Genomic DNA, 16,793 nt, shown 5'->3' on the forward strand with positions numbered 1-16,793 from the left:
TATGCTCCAGTGACGGATAAACGAAAGACTCGCGAGCATTTATATTTTCACTCTTTGATAGTTTGCGCGATGGCATTTAGTTTGCTGGACTTCTGATGAACATTTTAGTATGAGATGCTAGTTGTTTGGCTTCTTGCTTCTCTGTGATGCGTTTGATTCGAGTGCAGTGAACAACTTGATCCTCTGTTGTTTCAAATGTAAAAAATAAATAAATGAAGAGTTAAAGAATTTATAGACTGTAGTTCTAGTGATGTGAGCTAATGGAAGCCGTCCCTGAAGACACGGTGTCTGATTATTCTGCACTGAGTTATGTGGCGACTGGCTGACGAGCCAAATAAACAGTCAGTTTGAGCTGTTTTCTCACTTTCTTTACGCTTTGATCCGTTGCTTCCGTTACTGACGGCCCAAACACTTTTTTTCCCGGGTTTTCCTCGACTTCTCTGTCTGCAGGGCAAAGGAGTATGAGACATCATTGGAGGCAAAGACTCAGGTCACTGACTCCCCGTACAAGGCGAAGTGAGTATTTTTTCCTTTTGTTCGTAATTGGAACTTTAACTTTTCTTTCTTTTGCTTTTGCATTTCTAACGTTTTAACCACTATCACAGGGCTGAAACTAAAATAGTTTTCTTACACTGTATGAATCATTTACTGCTCATCGGTTGTTGAAAAATACTGAGAGACAGAAAACTGACAAATATTCAGATTTGGCAGGCTTTATTCACAGTTGTTTGAGCAGATTTCTAATACCTTTTTGGCTCCTTCGTGCTCAGGTTGCAGCGTTTGGTGAAAGACCTGCTGAAGCAGCTGCAGGGCCAAGACAGCGGGCAGTGGGCCAACAATAAAGCGTCGAGTCTGGATAGAACCCTGGGAGAGATCTCCCGCATCTTGGAGAAACAGGTACACAAGCAAAAAAATGAATTACACAGATGCTGTGGACAATTTAATGGAATGTAAAAGTTTTTTTTTTTTATTCCTGGATGTATATTCTTAAATGTGAATATGTAATTTACAGTGGTTAAAAGCTGCCAGTTATCATCTGTTGTAAGGAGATTTCAGTTTTGTTGCTGCCTTAATCTAGACTGAACAGTGCCACAGCGTTCAGGCCATGCCAGCTCCTCTGGCATGTCTCTTTAACGATGAGCTGTGTTTTTGCTGAGTCTCACCATCTCAATGTGGGGGTATCGCTTACTCTAAACCAACTTGCCTTTGGTTATTGGCTAACAAGGACCAGATTAGCAATGTTTTCACTGTCCACATGTTACCAATAGAGGAGCTTCCTAGAACGAGACAAAGCATTGTCTTGTCTCCATGTGGCTCGCACGACTCAGATGTCACTACTTTAGACAATGGTAAATTGAATTTCCAGATGAAATGCCGTTGATGGAAAAAGACTTTATTCTACCAAGGCAAGTGAAGTGGACTTGAAAAGAGATTTCTTTTTGAAGAACACACTTCTTCACAGCTGTGAGCATATGTATAGAATTGTCAGAAGTAATTGTATTGCGTGATGAGTTTTTGTTTTTTGTAAAAACTCGCATCATTTTAAAACTGGGGGAGGAATTAAAACACCTGCCACTGTGTTTATGATGAGGAAGATATACAGCCCACTTCCTGTAACAAGACATAAATTTCATGCCAAGTTGTGGTTTGAGCCCTCTTAACGGCCCACTGTGCATGCCTCTGGGCGTGAGGATAGAGATATTATGGTGTCCCAACAGTGATGATGGGGACGGCTGGAGAGGCCATTACCAAATTTCCCCAGAGAGGCAAAGAAAGGGCCGAAGGAGGTGGGTGGCACAGCGTCCTGTAAGGAAAGAGGAGGAGACGAGCGTGATGTGAGTAGCTCACAAGCTGTTACTACACGAGGGCTCCTCCCCTCAGCTCCACGCACTCCCAGTGGGAGGTCAGAGGTCACTGGGCCACAGGAGATGTGCTCTATTCAACTCTGGTGTCGCAAGCAAGGGGTAGATCAAGGCTATGTCTGGGTCTTTTTGCCTTGTTTTTTGTTTTTTTGTTGCTCAGTTTAAGGCTGATAATTGTTTGATTTGTTCTTTTTCTTTTTAAAGCTCTACTTCACCACCTTTTTATCAACTCAACTCAAAGCCCAAAGTTGTGTAGACTATGGTCGGTCAGTGAGCTAGCCTGGGGACCACTTCCCTCTCTAATCCCTTGACAAAGTCAAATAAATAGAGTCTCCATCAGCATGGCTTTCTGGCCCCAGAGTCACTTCAAGACGGGGCCATTTAGATTATTTGACCTAACAAGCATCTCTCATGTCATTGACTCACCTAGAGATTTGTTTTTCTCCCACATATCTGATTCAGTCTCCACTTTCTCTCCTAATTCCTTCGACAGCACCCTCCCCTCCTACGTTGCTGTTTGTGGCCCACCCCTCCCTCCTCCTTTGCTACGTCTAGTCTCTGACTCGAGTGCGTTTCTCCCTCTGTGGCCTCTAATGGTTTGTTTTGTGTCAAACCTGATTCTCGTTTTCTTTTTCCTTTTTTTCCTCCTTGCATTTTTTGGTCATTGAGATAAGCAAATTTCCAGCACGTCTCCCAGTGTGAGTCTCTTTTTTTTTTTTTTTTTTTTTTCCCCTCTGAACATTTGCCATATCATTAGGGACTTGTACGTATTTATGGTCCAAGTGCTTACCGCTGCTTCCAGCTAAAGCTGATCTAGAAAAGAGCAACATGTGTTACGGGTAGAGAACCAGTCACGAACACGGCGCTCTGAGAGCCAAAGACTGCAGACTGTATTTACATTTTCATTTGGTAGCTGTCAGAGCCTGGCTTGGCTGACTAGAAGGACTAGTGGGTGTTGTGTCAGGGGACATGGGGGAAGGTGAAGGGCAGAGAGGCAAGATAACAGGGTTTCTTGGTCGGGCCTCCAACAGACTGACAGAAAAAACCCAGGTCAGCAATGTCAGAACTATGTCAAACAGAGCCAAAGTATTTATCCTTTTTTTCCCTTTTTTTTTTTTTTTTTTTTTTTTTTTTTTTTTATTATGAGAAGCATACTCTTGAATTTGAGAAGTTCTCTGATTCATGGCTTTAAGAACAAAATTATGTTGTAAATCATTAAAAAAACAGATTTGGTTTGCAGGTTTTTTTTATTTTTATTTTTTTCCATATTCTTTGTTTGTTTTACGTGTCCAACATTTTTGTTTAACAGAAGCACTTAAGACGCCTCAGCCCTTAATTAGGTAGTACATCAATAATTGGATGAATAGTATGACTGTCATTTTAAAAATATTAACCGACACAATTACCTGGTTTTAATTTTCTATCATGAAAATCATTCATTAAGCAAAATGAGCAAAACATCTGGATTTAGCTCAAGGTTTTGCAAGGAAATTTTTTTCTTTAGGAAACGTATTTCTTTAGGTCTTAGCGTGTGCACAGCTTGCAGTGTTCCTTTTTTCCGCAGCAGCTGTTTTACCACAGGTGTCATTCATAACAGTAAGAAGGATGTCTCTTATTAGGTCTTCATTTTTATTTGATTAGCAACACCCGTGTTCGCCCAATGTTTAATGGCTGCTGTGAAAAAGTTCTGCGCCGCTGGTTGCTTTAGTCAAAAGCTATAATCTGTTCCCAGCAGGCTCGTTTTTGTTTCCTTACCACAAGACCAGTAGAGAGTGAAATGGTTCTGATCCTCTTGGTGTGCTAGTTATGACTACAGGCTGTCTGTGGTTTCGGTGGCAGGTTTGATCTTGTGCTGCTCCGTCCTTTCATTAATCTCGGTTAATTTGATAGAATAAACACAGTTTGTGAGCGCAGAGTAAATATTGAAAATGATTATCCTGCAGTGTACGAGGCAGTGTGCTGCTGTGTTTTGTATACAGAGAAGTTTATGCTGGGAAGTTTGTTTACTGTAGCAGCCTTGTTGTGGTTTACAGCTTCATTGGCCCACTTTATAATGATGAAACTCATGTGCGCAGAGGGTCATCTGCTGTACTAGTCTGTGCCCTTTTGCATTTTGGTTTTAAAGGAGTGACTCACTGACTTGAACCCCCCAGTCTGTCCTTAATGAACTCTGCCATTTGTTGTCCATCTGTTTGAGGGGCTGGATAACTGAGACGGTGCCCTCCTCTCCGCCTTAATTAAAGTGTCTGGTGGGAGGAGACTACAGTGAGCAATTTGACTGGTCTGCTGGGCTGTGGACACTGTTGCAAGAATTACCAGCTGCCTGTGCCTATCCATCAGCTGGGGTAACAATAGTCACCCTGGACAATAATTGGATAAGATTGCCCCTGTTGTATAATTCAAGAGCTAATTGTCACTAAGGTCTCGATGCTCGGCCCTTGGCCCTCCCCTCTTTTTCTTTTTGAGGGAAATTAGTTTCACATCCTGATAGCTAATTTCATTGTGACCTCTGGGTTGGTACCAGACAGAAATTTTAAGACTCAATAGAACATTCCATTATTTTGGGGAAACCTTATTAAATCTGAGATGTATTTAGCCTTAGAAAAAGGGGAAAAAAGGTTACAGCTATCTTTTTTATTTATTTATTTATTTATTTTTTTTTGCAATTTGTTCAGCAACCCACAAAATCCAGTGCTTGGTCTTTAAATATGTTTAAAGCCTGTGACGTCCCCAAACTGTGTTCAACAGATGGACGGAGCAAACGTGTTTTCACCCACTGGTTTGTGTACCGTTGTAATGAAGCATCAACATAGCTGCCACCAAGTTATGTCTTTGCAACAAGACGGTCAGATCAGCAAAAGCTAAACAAGTTAAGTTTAGACTTTTGCTATTTAGGTAATCGTTAGGACAACGCACTGCCAGCAAGTTTTCAACATGAACTGTTGGGCACGACCTTATGACAGGCATGCGTCTCTCGTGGTGTTTTCCTCTCTCTTTCTTTAGAAAAAAGAGTCGTCCATAAATATCCTCACGAACAGGAATGCTACTCCTGTTTTCAGCTTCCAAGAACCTCTTGGAATTTATTAACTGCACAAATGTTGCAACATTAGTTTATGGCCCAAGTTTTAAGATTTGGTTTCAAGCGACTGGGAACAATTATTTATTTTCCATTGGTTCCTCTCTGTAAGCTAAGGTATCCTAAATGCATAGGGAGGAAACTGATAATCTTATCCAACTTTCAGTAAGACTACAAATCAGTGCATTTCCCAAAAGCGTTGGGGGAGTCTTTAAAAGACACTTCTACACTGCATGTAGGATCTTTATTCTAGCTGTGTGTCAGGAAAGTCACATGCAAATCCTTACTAATCTTACATAAACATGAATATTTGTATACTAATTCAGATTGCGTGTATGTACACTATCACTTCAGTTAGTTTTTAAAAAGAAAAGATCACCAGATGTTCATTGCTCATTTTTACTAAGAAAGTCGGCTGCATTGCACACCAGAAAGATGAAAGTTAGCATGTCGCAGGTCGTTAAAACAAACCCTCAACTGAATGTACTTGTTGGAGAGTGTCTCAAATAGGCCGCTGTAAATTAATATGTCAGGTAGTTTGAAAATGCTCTCTTCACCCTCGTTGTTCCGTCATCACGATAGATAAATCTGTCAGCAGAGCAGAAGAGGAATGAACACGTAAGAAAGTCTGTTGTTGCAGGAGACAATCAGGACTGGGCAAGTTCCAGTTGTCTCCTTTAATACTACGTGATAAGCTGCTGTGAAAGAGCAACCTTTTTTTTTTTTTTTTTTTTCCTCATTTAGCTTAGAAGCTTTTAGGTAGGTGTGTTGAAGAGAGGGTTAGGAGTAGGGTTAAGCCAAGCTCAATGATTGAGACCTAATTGATAAGACATGGAAACTTCTGGCAATGTACGAAGACGGGGTCACAATAAGGTCTTTTGCAAACACTGCTTTGACTCTTGAGACTGTTTTTGAGACATTTCTCATTATGTTTAAGGCGAGAGGTCTTTAGCCTGCTTAATGTTTTTGTGTCAGACACAAAGAGTCACTGAACAATCATTTAGAGCCTAACACGGGAATTGAGGAGCCGTTACCTCAGCAGCGGGCATGACTGACAGATGAAGAGCTTATCTGTAATTTGGGAAAGCGTTTCTCTCTCGATGTGTTCAGGCTTGTTAGCAACTTCCCATCTGTGGAACAAAAGCTCTGTGAAGTGGGTGGATTTTAGTGCTGTCACAGCGCCGAGGAGATTGTAACCTCATTAGGTAGAGGAGTGACCTGCAGTGTAACACAGCCCTCTGCAGTTGTGCGAGGGTGGCCCTCCATCAGCAGCTCTCTGCTAGTTCCTGTCTTCTTTTTAACCCAGGCACAAACAAACCAGATCGCTAGTGCTCGCCTCCTATTTTTTCCCTTGTTGATGTATAATGCACTGTAGCAATAGCACAGACCAACTGGCAATTACTCCATCATCACACAAAGCCGGGACCAATCTGTTCAGAGACCTAATGTTAGTGTATTTGCAATGAATAAGTTGGTGCATTTGTGGGGGTTTTTTTCTTAATTTTTTTTTTATGTATATATATATATATTTTTTTTTTGTACTACAAGGAAGTAATGGCCAAAATTAATTAAATTTACATCACAGAAACCAAAATTCTATTCATGTCTAAGTGTTGATCTTCATGTCCTCAAAGGCCATAGGAGCACAGATGTCTGACAGATGTGTATCCATTAAAGTTGGATTTAAGTTGGTACCAGTGAACACCATTACTAAATAAAATAAGATATATTTATGGGAAATGGAGCAACAGCAATAATTCGAAAATATATTTCAGATGAAGAATACAGTCCTAAAGTCAACATTAAGCAGTTTGATTGTTTCTGGTTATTCATCTGAGTGATGATTCCAGTTACCTTTGCAGCGAGCCTTTTATCCCTCTAAAACATAATGCCAAACTGTTGGTATGAAAGCATCGAACCTTCTGTTTGTTGCAGACCCCCTTGCTTTTATCTTTATATTTGCAAACCTTAATCTACTAACAATTGATTTAAAAAAAACAACAGTTCAAATCATGTAGAAGCAGATTAGTTTGCCACCAGAATCAGTTTTTTCTTCAGATCCAAAGCAAGTGTGCGATAAGCCTCCTTTCTAACTGTGTGACTCATGTCATCACAGAACAAAATGTAATCCCTTTGAATGCTGACACCAAAGATAAGATATCATAATTTTAGATTTTTCCTTATTTGGTGCATAGTTATTTATGGTGCAATAGAATAAAGTCTGTTTTACAATCAAAATGTGTTTCAGCGTCCTTTGCTGTCGGAGTGTGTGTCTTGATTTTAACGTGCTCAATTCGCTCTGCTCTTACATCGCCGTAGTGGCATTTTCTCAGTTTCACTGGTTCTGTTGTCATCCATTGAGACCACCCTGCCGCCGCAGTAACTGGAGCCTGCAGACCATTTGCCTTAAACTGAAACTTGAATGTTGTGGGGTGGAGTCAGGCTGTGCACTTTTGAGATTAAACAGGAATACTTTGGGGATCACTTTGTTTCAGATTTCAGTCCCTCGCCTCCGTAGAAGAGAGAAAGGTTCCCTCTCTGGTGAGAGCTGTGTAATCCCCTGTCCACCGGCTGCTCGCTGTCCCCTGACTGTACCTCTGACTCTGTCTCTGTGTGCTTGCCTCAACAGAACAATGCGGACCAAGTGGCCTTCCAAGTGGGAGGTGGCCTGTCTGCGCTGGAACAAATTTTGCAGGTCATCGCTGCTGCTTCCACTCCCACTGCAGTCCCCCGTATTCCTCTCAAGTGAGTATCGTCAGCACAATGAAATATTTGATTTCTTTATTTACATTAGATGCATGGTTACAGGAACCATTTCAAAGAGTGTTTTTCTGTTATTCAGCAACACAATTTCAGTTCTCGATCAGTTGGGCAGGATTCGACCAGCAGGGTGAGCTGTCTCTTTAGCCTGAGTTTCTGTTTGATTTTGGAAATGCTGACCACAGGTTGTTAAGACCTGTGGAGTCATCAGCACTGATTAAGTCTGATGTTGTTGAGAGTAGGTAAGTCTAAATTCAGGCTAATTGTCCATGTAGGGACAGGTACACTGGGATTTTTCGATCTCTTAAATGTTTTCCCTCAGGGAATTTCTATGAATATGCTTGATGATAAAACATGAAAGGCTTCTTTTTTTTTTTTTTTTTTTTTTTTCTTTTTTTTTTTTTTTTTTGTCCAATTGCCCTAAATACACAAATACACCTTTGAGGGATCCATAAAGTTTAATGTTTGCAGTCCTTGTTTCCAGTGGCTTCTCTGACTGTATCGTTTCACTGACCTCATTGACAGCACCGCTTCATTTCCTCTTTGTGATTGTTCTTGCAATAGCATAAAGGCAATGAGTTAATATCCACTGAACTCCTTTATCACTGTTTATAGTTGATTCATCTCAATAAATACTCTGAAAATGTATTGATGTATAACAGCACTACCCTTCAAGGAATGGCAAACATTTCCATTTCTGTAATCAATTTGTGTTCGTTCTTTTCTCTGGAAACACAAAAAGCATATGTGTCCCATTTATCATTTAGAGTCCAGAGTATTTTTGAGTTGTGGGTCTATCGTTTGCATGGCCTGCCAGTAGATAACCTCCGAGGGGCTGCTGTACTCACAAGTGGGACTCTGTAATGGACTCGAATGGCCTTGCGCTCCCATTCATTAGCATTTACTGGTCTCTGAGTCTCTGCTAATGGACAAATGCTTCTTATATTTATAAGGCTTTTAAAGGGCATTGCATGTGTATTGATTTTTCTTTTCTTTTCTTTTTTTTTTAGTCTCTCTTTCTCAGTCATTGCAATCTGAGGAAATTTCAAGCAGACTTCTATATTTGAAGAAATATCGTCTTCAACAGAGAGACTTTTTTTTACAGCACAAAGAGTGTATTTGCAGAGTTTGTACGCACCTCCGTGCATGTACAGTACTCTCAATACCTCTTTGGCGTTAAGACATCTCCTTTCCGTAGTGCAGTGAAGATCAGGTCCACGTTTTTCTGTTTTCTGCTTGCGGTTTAAGCAAACTCTGGAATCGGCTGATTTTGATTACAGGGCTGTGATAGCTCAGAGCTTCAGTTACTGGCTTTCCTGTCTGTTTCATCTGTCTCGCTGATACTGCTCAACCTCTGCTACGTTTACCCTAGGCCCATGTCCCGACCACATGATCTCTACACAACAAGCTTATCCTTTATTTTTAGTTATTTTTCTTTTTTTTTTACAGCCCTATTAGTCGTTGCATAGAATTGAATAGTCACAACTTTTCTCAATCAAATCTCATCAGGTCCCTTATTGTAAAAAGCAGGACAGGTCGCTGTGTTCCTATGCCCGTCGGGTCAGTGCAGCTCATGACGAGATGCAACACAAGGACGTGCCCGGCTGTCTGCTTATCACTATCTGTCATCTGGATTGCTGTGTGGCCTAATGGGTTGCTGTACAGACACAAGCCCCAGAGTGCGCTGCATTATCTGTTTACAGTGATGCTGCCATATTGATCACCTCCTCCCACCAGATAAGCTGAGTGATTCACAAAAAAAAAGAAAAGGCAGCTGCCGAGATGCTCCTGCCATATCTCTCCCCGGGGAGTCTGATTCCATCTTGTTACCATTACATTAATGAGCTAATTCCTCTGCGAGGCTCCGCTAATGTTCTGGTGTAACCCTGTGGTCACTTGAGTGTCTAGATCAGGGTTTATGCAGCTGCCGTCATTAACTTCAGCTGGAGAGATGATATCCTGCAAAAGGCACAAGAACGTCCCAAATGTTGACATGAACAACTGTATTAATTAACGGTCCGGTAATTTTATTACTGAACTCAATTTGCATTATGTTAATTATTTTGCTTGGTAAATCATGTTTATGGTCACTTGACTCATTTAACATTGCTGTACCTTTTGACATTATTTAGTGGAACTACAGATTCAAATCTCTCAGGGCTTCATTTGCTCTACAAGCTCTTCCAAGCCTAATGAGATGTTCTCTTTGTTTTATTCAGTTAACAATGCAAAAACAATTTGTGTTGCAATTGTGTTTTACACTTCTGAAGTCTGACAAACTGATGAATTTCAATTTAGAGCAGAGACTTGTTTTTTTTTTTTGTATCCATTGAATGATCAGTTCTTACAGCTCTATTGCTGACTGGACTATAATTAATATTTAAATGTATGCATTTAAACCTGTCCTCCTTTATGATGGCATATGTTATCAGTGATGTTGAAGTCTCGCTTTATTTGCAGTAAGTTGGAAGATATTACATTGAAACTCCAATTGAATACAGGATTTTTCACATCATATGAGCCTGGAATTCTAATAGCTTTTATCTTTATCGTTATTATCCGTTTTATTTGTTGAGGCGATTTTGTTTCACTCAGTTTGAAACGTGGACGAATACATCAAGGCCCAAGTTATTTTCTTTTCTTTTTTTTTTTTGGATTGATTTCACTGATGGAAAGCTACACAGGGCCGTTTTTGGACTTTAAATGTCGAGTCTTTCCGTCCTCAGAAGGGATCACTGGAGAGAAGAAGCGCAGAAAACACTGACTTTTGTTTCAGCACAAATTTCTAAAGTTTCAATTCAGATGTTTTGGTCGTACATTTGACAGGTTTCATTGTTTCTAACAAAAGTCAGACAGGGGTGTGATGCATGCATGTAAACCCAATTTGTATTTCCCCCGCTGTCTCACATGACCTGGTGCATCCTGTGAAATCAGACACTGCTACCTGTGGTTTTATTTCAGGATGTTTTCTACCATTTGTGTGTGTGTGTGTGTGTGTGTGTGTGCACACTCATGTGAATGGTGCCGTGTGACGGCTCATCAGATTTCTCCTCCTTCATACCTGGCCAGTGTGGCACAACAGCCAGAGTAGATGTCTTGGAAGCACTCAGGGTATCGGGGAGATCAACAGCAGAATCAAATTAAATGTCATTTAGATAGCACTGAATGAAGGGATTGTTTGACAGCACAAGGAAATGGATTTGCTCCTCACCTTTTATTTTGGCTTAGGATTCTTTTTCTTCCCCTGTTTAAGAGGTGGGGGCTCAACCTGATCTGGAAGTTGGTCAGATTTCTTCAGCGCTGCTCCCGTCAGGCTTGACTGCACACATAGGAAACGCACAGAAAAGGCCGAGGAATGTGAGACTCAGGTTGAGGAGCACAGATCTTTGGGTTGATAACTCAAGGCAGTGACAAAAAGCATAAAGAGCCTTTTACATGCTTGTTGTCCTGTTGTCAGCCGAACGGAGAGCCGGCCATTTACCTTAATAAATGGACAGGGGTGAAAGACTGACACAGTCCATAAACATGCATATCAGTGCCGCGCAAATGTTGTTTATAGTTTTTACTTCTGATTTATTCCAGAGGGTTAAAACGCCACTTAAGTCTAGTGAATGTTTTTTTTTTTTTTTTTGTTACTGTACAGGCAATTCATTCACTTCAAGAGCAGTTGGCCTTTCTTTTTGAACACTAGGATTTTAGATTCAGAGGTCAGTTTCTGCTCCCCACACCCCTTCATCATGTGTAAGCCTTTGAGCTATCGGGGCACAGCCACGGAGGGCTACAGGGGGGTAAGACAGGATCAGGTGTGCTCCAATCCTTAACCTCTTGCCCTCATTGTGTTTACTTGTAGATATTTACAGGCACAAATATATGCCCTGTTGGTGTTGGAGAGCACATTATGTTGGCTAATAATTATTATCTTTCTCAATCTCCTGAGATCAGCATCCAATCCTTCTGGCAAGCTCATTTTGAGTTAGTTTATGGCCTCTGTTTTCATGACTTAGTTGTTCTAAAGGTCATCCTACTTGAAGTGAGTTGAGCCAGATAGTGGTTATGTTGATTTTTGTGAGCAACTTTCTGAAATGAGAAACCAATAGTGGTGTTGGCGGAGGAATGCGGCCTGCTTGGTCCCCAAAGTTTTTGTGCAACATGAGAAAGGGTGGTGTGGCACTTTACCAAATTGTTCCTTTAAAATCTTTTACTGGAGCTGTCATTGAGGGGCCTTTAGATAGTGAGATTCTCAGAGGGGTTGCACTATCAGGTGTCATGCTCATCAAGCTCAATTAGGTGGGAGGAAACCAAAGACAGATCACTGTGATGGTTCATTGTACAAGTTGGTGTAAGGGCATAACTCAGACATGCCTTTGACAGCCTCCTCATTTGTTCAGAGATGACCAAAGACAAGCCCGATTAGCCGTGTTACAAAGCAATCGCATGCTCATTACATATGAGCTGAGAGCCCGATATGTCTTTCCAGACGTCAAGTGATTTAATTAGGACAAGCTAGTCAAGTAAGGGAGAAAAAATGGAGCCATGCTAAGAATTAATTTTTAAAATTGGTTTTCCCTGTTTATATTAGGGATGTTTGAAATTATGTCAATTTTTTTAAGTGCTTTTTCTTTCTGTTCTATGAATTTCTATGAATGAATTGAGAAGAATTTGAAATGGACGGCTGTGCCCACAGTAGCCTACACTGGGTGAGAGGTTGGAGGAGTTGGGTGCATCCTGGAGAGGAAGCAAGTCAGGCGCACGGCTGGAACTCCAAATTGTAGAGAGAGAAAAAATTGAAAAGTATTTTTGCAGCAGCCAACAAGAACACAGTGTGTATGCCTACACTTAAATACACCAGAATAGTATGAAAGGAAGAGAACGGTGTCAAGGGTCATTGCACCATATGCTAAACATGAACAAACTGTTTTCATAAAGTCGAACAGCAGAACAACAGGTAAGACTTTCCTTTACGTTAAGGAATCAAATTGTCTTTCATAATAAAGTTGTCAAGTTGGAGCTGTCACGGACAGAAAGCAGAAAGATACAATGGTGTGGTAATAAATGGCTTTATTTATAAACTTTCTTACGTATAAAGATTATTTTTTTCAGGGCATTTCAACCTCCTTGTTGGCAGGAGTCAAACAACATGAAGGATTTTATTAATCACAACAATTAAAGGATGGCCTAGAAAAATGCAACTTTGGCTGACTAAACAACATTTCACATGATAATTTACAGCAAGGTTGATGAGAATTAGAATGGCCTCCTAAATATTACAGATTAAAGAACATTCCCATTCCCTCATACAAATTAAATTGAAGTTTTTTTGTTTTTTGTTTTTTTTTCTTTGGAGAGACTGTCACCACTATGAACTTTATCTGCACGTTCTGAAGCAGTGGTTTGTCTATATATCTGTCTTACAGGACTGAATGGAACATTTTTATTGTGATATATTTCTTCAAAGCTCTTAAAGTATTTTCTTTTTTTTCCAGTCGTACAGAATCGAGCTTTCATGTGTGCTTTAAACTTTTGCCGATCATTAAAGATGTTGCGTGTCTCACATTAGCACCATATTCCTCGTCTGACAGCTTTACACTGACATGTCAATAATGATATGCCGAAATGACTGATCTGCCCGTTAAAAGGGCAAAGCAAAAAAACTATAGACTGACTTTGGTTAACCCTTACCTCATGTATTTTCCTCTACTATGCCAACGTGGTTAGAGTAAAAACGCACAGCAGATGTGAAGGTTCGGTAGATATCAAAATGTTTACCAGTTGGAGTAAACATGGCCTACTTTAGGCACTGGAGAGGGGGATTCCATTCTTCCAGAGAGCAGATAGGACACGCTATTCCTCCAATGGCTAAAATATACAGTTGTCAGAAAATATTAACTGATGAAACAGGGTGAGGGGGAGTAGCAGTCACAGCAGAATGATTGGTCAGTTATCTGAAGCATTAATCTTCTCTGGGACTTGTTTTAGAGCAGACGAAATACAGAGGCACGCCGACTGGCGCAGCGCTGGCTGCAGCCTGGGGCTGCCTGACTGCTGTGAGGAGCTGCTAGGGGAAATTTATTTTATCTCTCCAGTGTAAATGTTTCACCATCTCTGCCAAGATGGGACTGAGATTGCACTCAGCACCTCTGAAGGTAGCTTTGGAGGGGAGTCTCCGCATTAAGTAGCTGATATGAGTGTTTTATTCCTCAAATCGGCTTCCTTCCTTGTGCTGTCAGTGGGATATACTTTTGACTTGTGAAGACAAACTGCACCCTTAAGGAACCACAAATAGAGAGGAGTGTGTTTGGTTTCCTGATGCCTGCAGATAGTCTTGTCAGTGCCCAGGTCACATTTGCATCCCAGTGGTAGTGTTTCTTGAAAGAACTGAAAGAGGAGAATTGTTGTGTGTGTGCCCTGAGGTTTGTTTTATTTTAAACCTGCGATTAATAACCATCTGTCTTTCTATGTTAGATCTCTCTGTGCTGCTGTAGATATCTACTGTCTGGCATGTTCCTGCTGTGCATCCAACTGCTCCTACGTGCTATTTAGCAACAAGATCGTCCTGCTCATGGACCTGCTGCTGCACCAGCTGACAGTAAGTCATCGAGCCCCCAGTGCATCAACAGTATCTGCAGACCATTTCACCCCATGTTAAAGTTTGAATGTAAATAACAACAAAATGCACTGATGTGCAAATAATTTCATCATTTTCACAAAAATGGAAGAAAAACACATTGTTGAAAATGATATCTGTGCTCATTTAAAAAAAAAAAAAGTAAAAAATATTGGGACGGTGGGATGTTAACGTCCCGTGTTGCATCTCTTCTAATTTTTTTGGGATGCTTTTTTTTTCTTTTTACCACAGAGTCCATACTGTTAATTGTACAGGTTGTGGTTTGGCTTTATCTTGCTGAAATTAGTAACGCTCTGCCTGAAACAGGTGTAGTCTGGGATGTTGCTCCGAACCCTGAAAAATTGCATCAACATGAAGGGTAATGAACAGTGTGTATTAACCGTGTCACGTGCACTAATGCGCTGCACAACCGCTGATGGTGGCTTTTGAACTGTGTGCGGAAAACAAATTGGGTGGTCCCTCTGCTATTTTGCACAGTAAAGGCTGAACCCATGTTTTTCAGTAAGAATGACAAATTTTTGATTCACATTTCATTAGCATATCTTTTTCTTCTTCTTCTTTGGAAGAATATTGTTATTTTGCATTTGATGCCAGAATCATCTCACAAACATTTAGGAACAGGGGCATTGGAAGCAAAAAAAAAACAAAAACCTAAAGACAAGTTGATTTAACTTGGGCTTAAAAAGGCTTTTCAGTCTGTCAAAAATAAAGGCAGGGAGAGATTCAGAACTCTTAGAAAAAAATGCACGGGCTAATTGTCAAAGTAAAATTTCAAAGAATGTGGGGATTTCATCATCTCTGGTCCATATTATCATTAAAGGTTTGGAGAATCCAAAGAAATCTCTGTGAGCAAAGGAATGAGGCTGAAAACCAAATTAAGTAGTGATCTTCAGGCCCTCGGGCAGCACTGCATTGAAAACAGACATGATTCTTTGGTTGTAATCACAACATGGGCTCGTGGACCAGAAAGACCAAATAAATTTCAGGTGAATACTGTTTGGCGCTGCACAAACAAAAATAAAAGAATGGATAGAATAAAAATATAGGGTTTAAATGAATGAAAAGTCAAGTTACGTTTTTATTTGCATTTTACACACTGTCCCAACTACTTAGGAAATGAGGTTGTAAATGATGCAGTTTGTATAAAGTACTGTGAATTTAAATGAAAAGCTCAATCTATTCAGGGTGTGATGGTACAAGCATTTCCTCATTTACATTCAGTTCATTGTTTTCTTTATATTTATCAGCTGATATACACTGATTTGACCAAAGAAAAAGCCTTGCCTTTTAGCCGTTATCTGTTACCGCAATAGTGTTAATGAAAGACAGAGCAAGACACAAACTAGCGAGTCACAAAACGTTGCCCAACCTCTTCGCAGACGCCTCCTGACAGAGGGAATGTGAGAGTCAGTCAGTCAGGCAGGCAGGCAGGCAGGCAGGCAGGCTGCATTGCGGCGACATGTCAGCCCATATCCTTCAGCACTCTGTTAGTAGGACTGTAAACATCAGCTCACTCCAAACATCCAACAGTGGCGGCTCACTGGGGCCGCCTACACTTACAACACAGACGGGACAAGGCACAGGCACAGGGTTGTGGCGCATACATGAACTCTACTGGGGCTTCCTTCTTCAGTTGAGTTCCAATCCAAAGCAGTCATATTTCCTTAGGGTACAGAGGGAGAGGTTAGCCTGTTTGCTCCAGTTTATATAAAACATATCCCAGCAGCTGCTCTGCTGACGGACATATCCAGCAGCACTGCTAGAGATGAACTAACTCTTCTCCTTGTATTCAGTGCAAATTAAGCTCAACTATTTCTCATGCTTCCACCCTGTTCTTTATGGTGAGTTCTGATGTAGTTTACAAGTTGTGATTTTAACACGGCTTTGCTTCTGTTATCCTATGTATAGACATACATATAAATACGTGTATGCGTGCGTGTTTGCGTTGTGGTATTCGTGTGGGTGAGCAATAGAGTGCAGCAGTGGGGGTTTGACTGCCATATGAGCGTGCCCCCCCCCCCCCTCCCATATTTAATTAGATTTGTGGAGAATGTCGGTGGATTTACCTATGCTGTCAGCATTCACCCCAACTATTAGACCGAACGGCAGTGCTTCACCTTTTCAAGTTTTCACACAGAACAGAGGCTCTATATTTAAAAATGTGGGCCTCTACCTTATTGTTTCACGAAGTTCAAAATACAAATAAGAAGAATGTCTGTCATACATGTAATGAGTCCTTTCTCTCAAAAGCTTTTTTTTTTTATGGTGCGTCCGACCTGTCAGGATGTAGCTGGTCTAGATAACATCTTTATTTGTTTACACCAGCTTTGTGTGGCCGAGGAAATGTTTTAAACAGCCACTATATGCCATTATTGTAGCTAATGCAATAGTGTTATTTACTAATTTGTTGCCTAAAGCTTGTGAGTAACAAAAGCTTTAAACTGTGTTAATTTACTGGCAAAGCCGTAAA

At 40.7% G+C, this 16,793-nt stretch overlaps 1 protein-coding gene across 4 annotated transcripts in view; it reads left to right on the top strand.

Moving 5' to 3' along the window:
* Positions 1–16,793, top strand: part of scaper (S-phase cyclin A-associated protein in the ER) — a 58,661-nt gene that overhangs the window by 26,197 nt on the left and 15,671 nt on the right. For all 4 annotated transcript variants that reach the window (XM_075469857.1, XM_075469859.1, XM_075469858.1 and 1 more), the window contains 4 exons: positions 451–516; positions 771–897; positions 7,568–7,683; positions 14,161–14,284. In XM_075469857.1, coding sequence (XP_075325972.1) covers positions 451–516; positions 771–897; positions 7,568–7,683; positions 14,161–14,284 — 433 coding nt within the window. The remainder of the gene's footprint in view (positions 1–450; positions 517–770; positions 898–7,567; positions 7,684–14,160; positions 14,285–16,793) is intronic.

The sequence above is a fragment of the Odontesthes bonariensis genome, chromosome 7 (genome assembly GCF_027942865.1).
Source record: "Odontesthes bonariensis isolate fOdoBon6 chromosome 7, fOdoBon6.hap1, whole genome shotgun sequence".
Lineage (NCBI taxonomy): Eukaryota > Metazoa > Chordata > Actinopteri > Atheriniformes > Atherinopsidae > Odontesthes > Odontesthes bonariensis.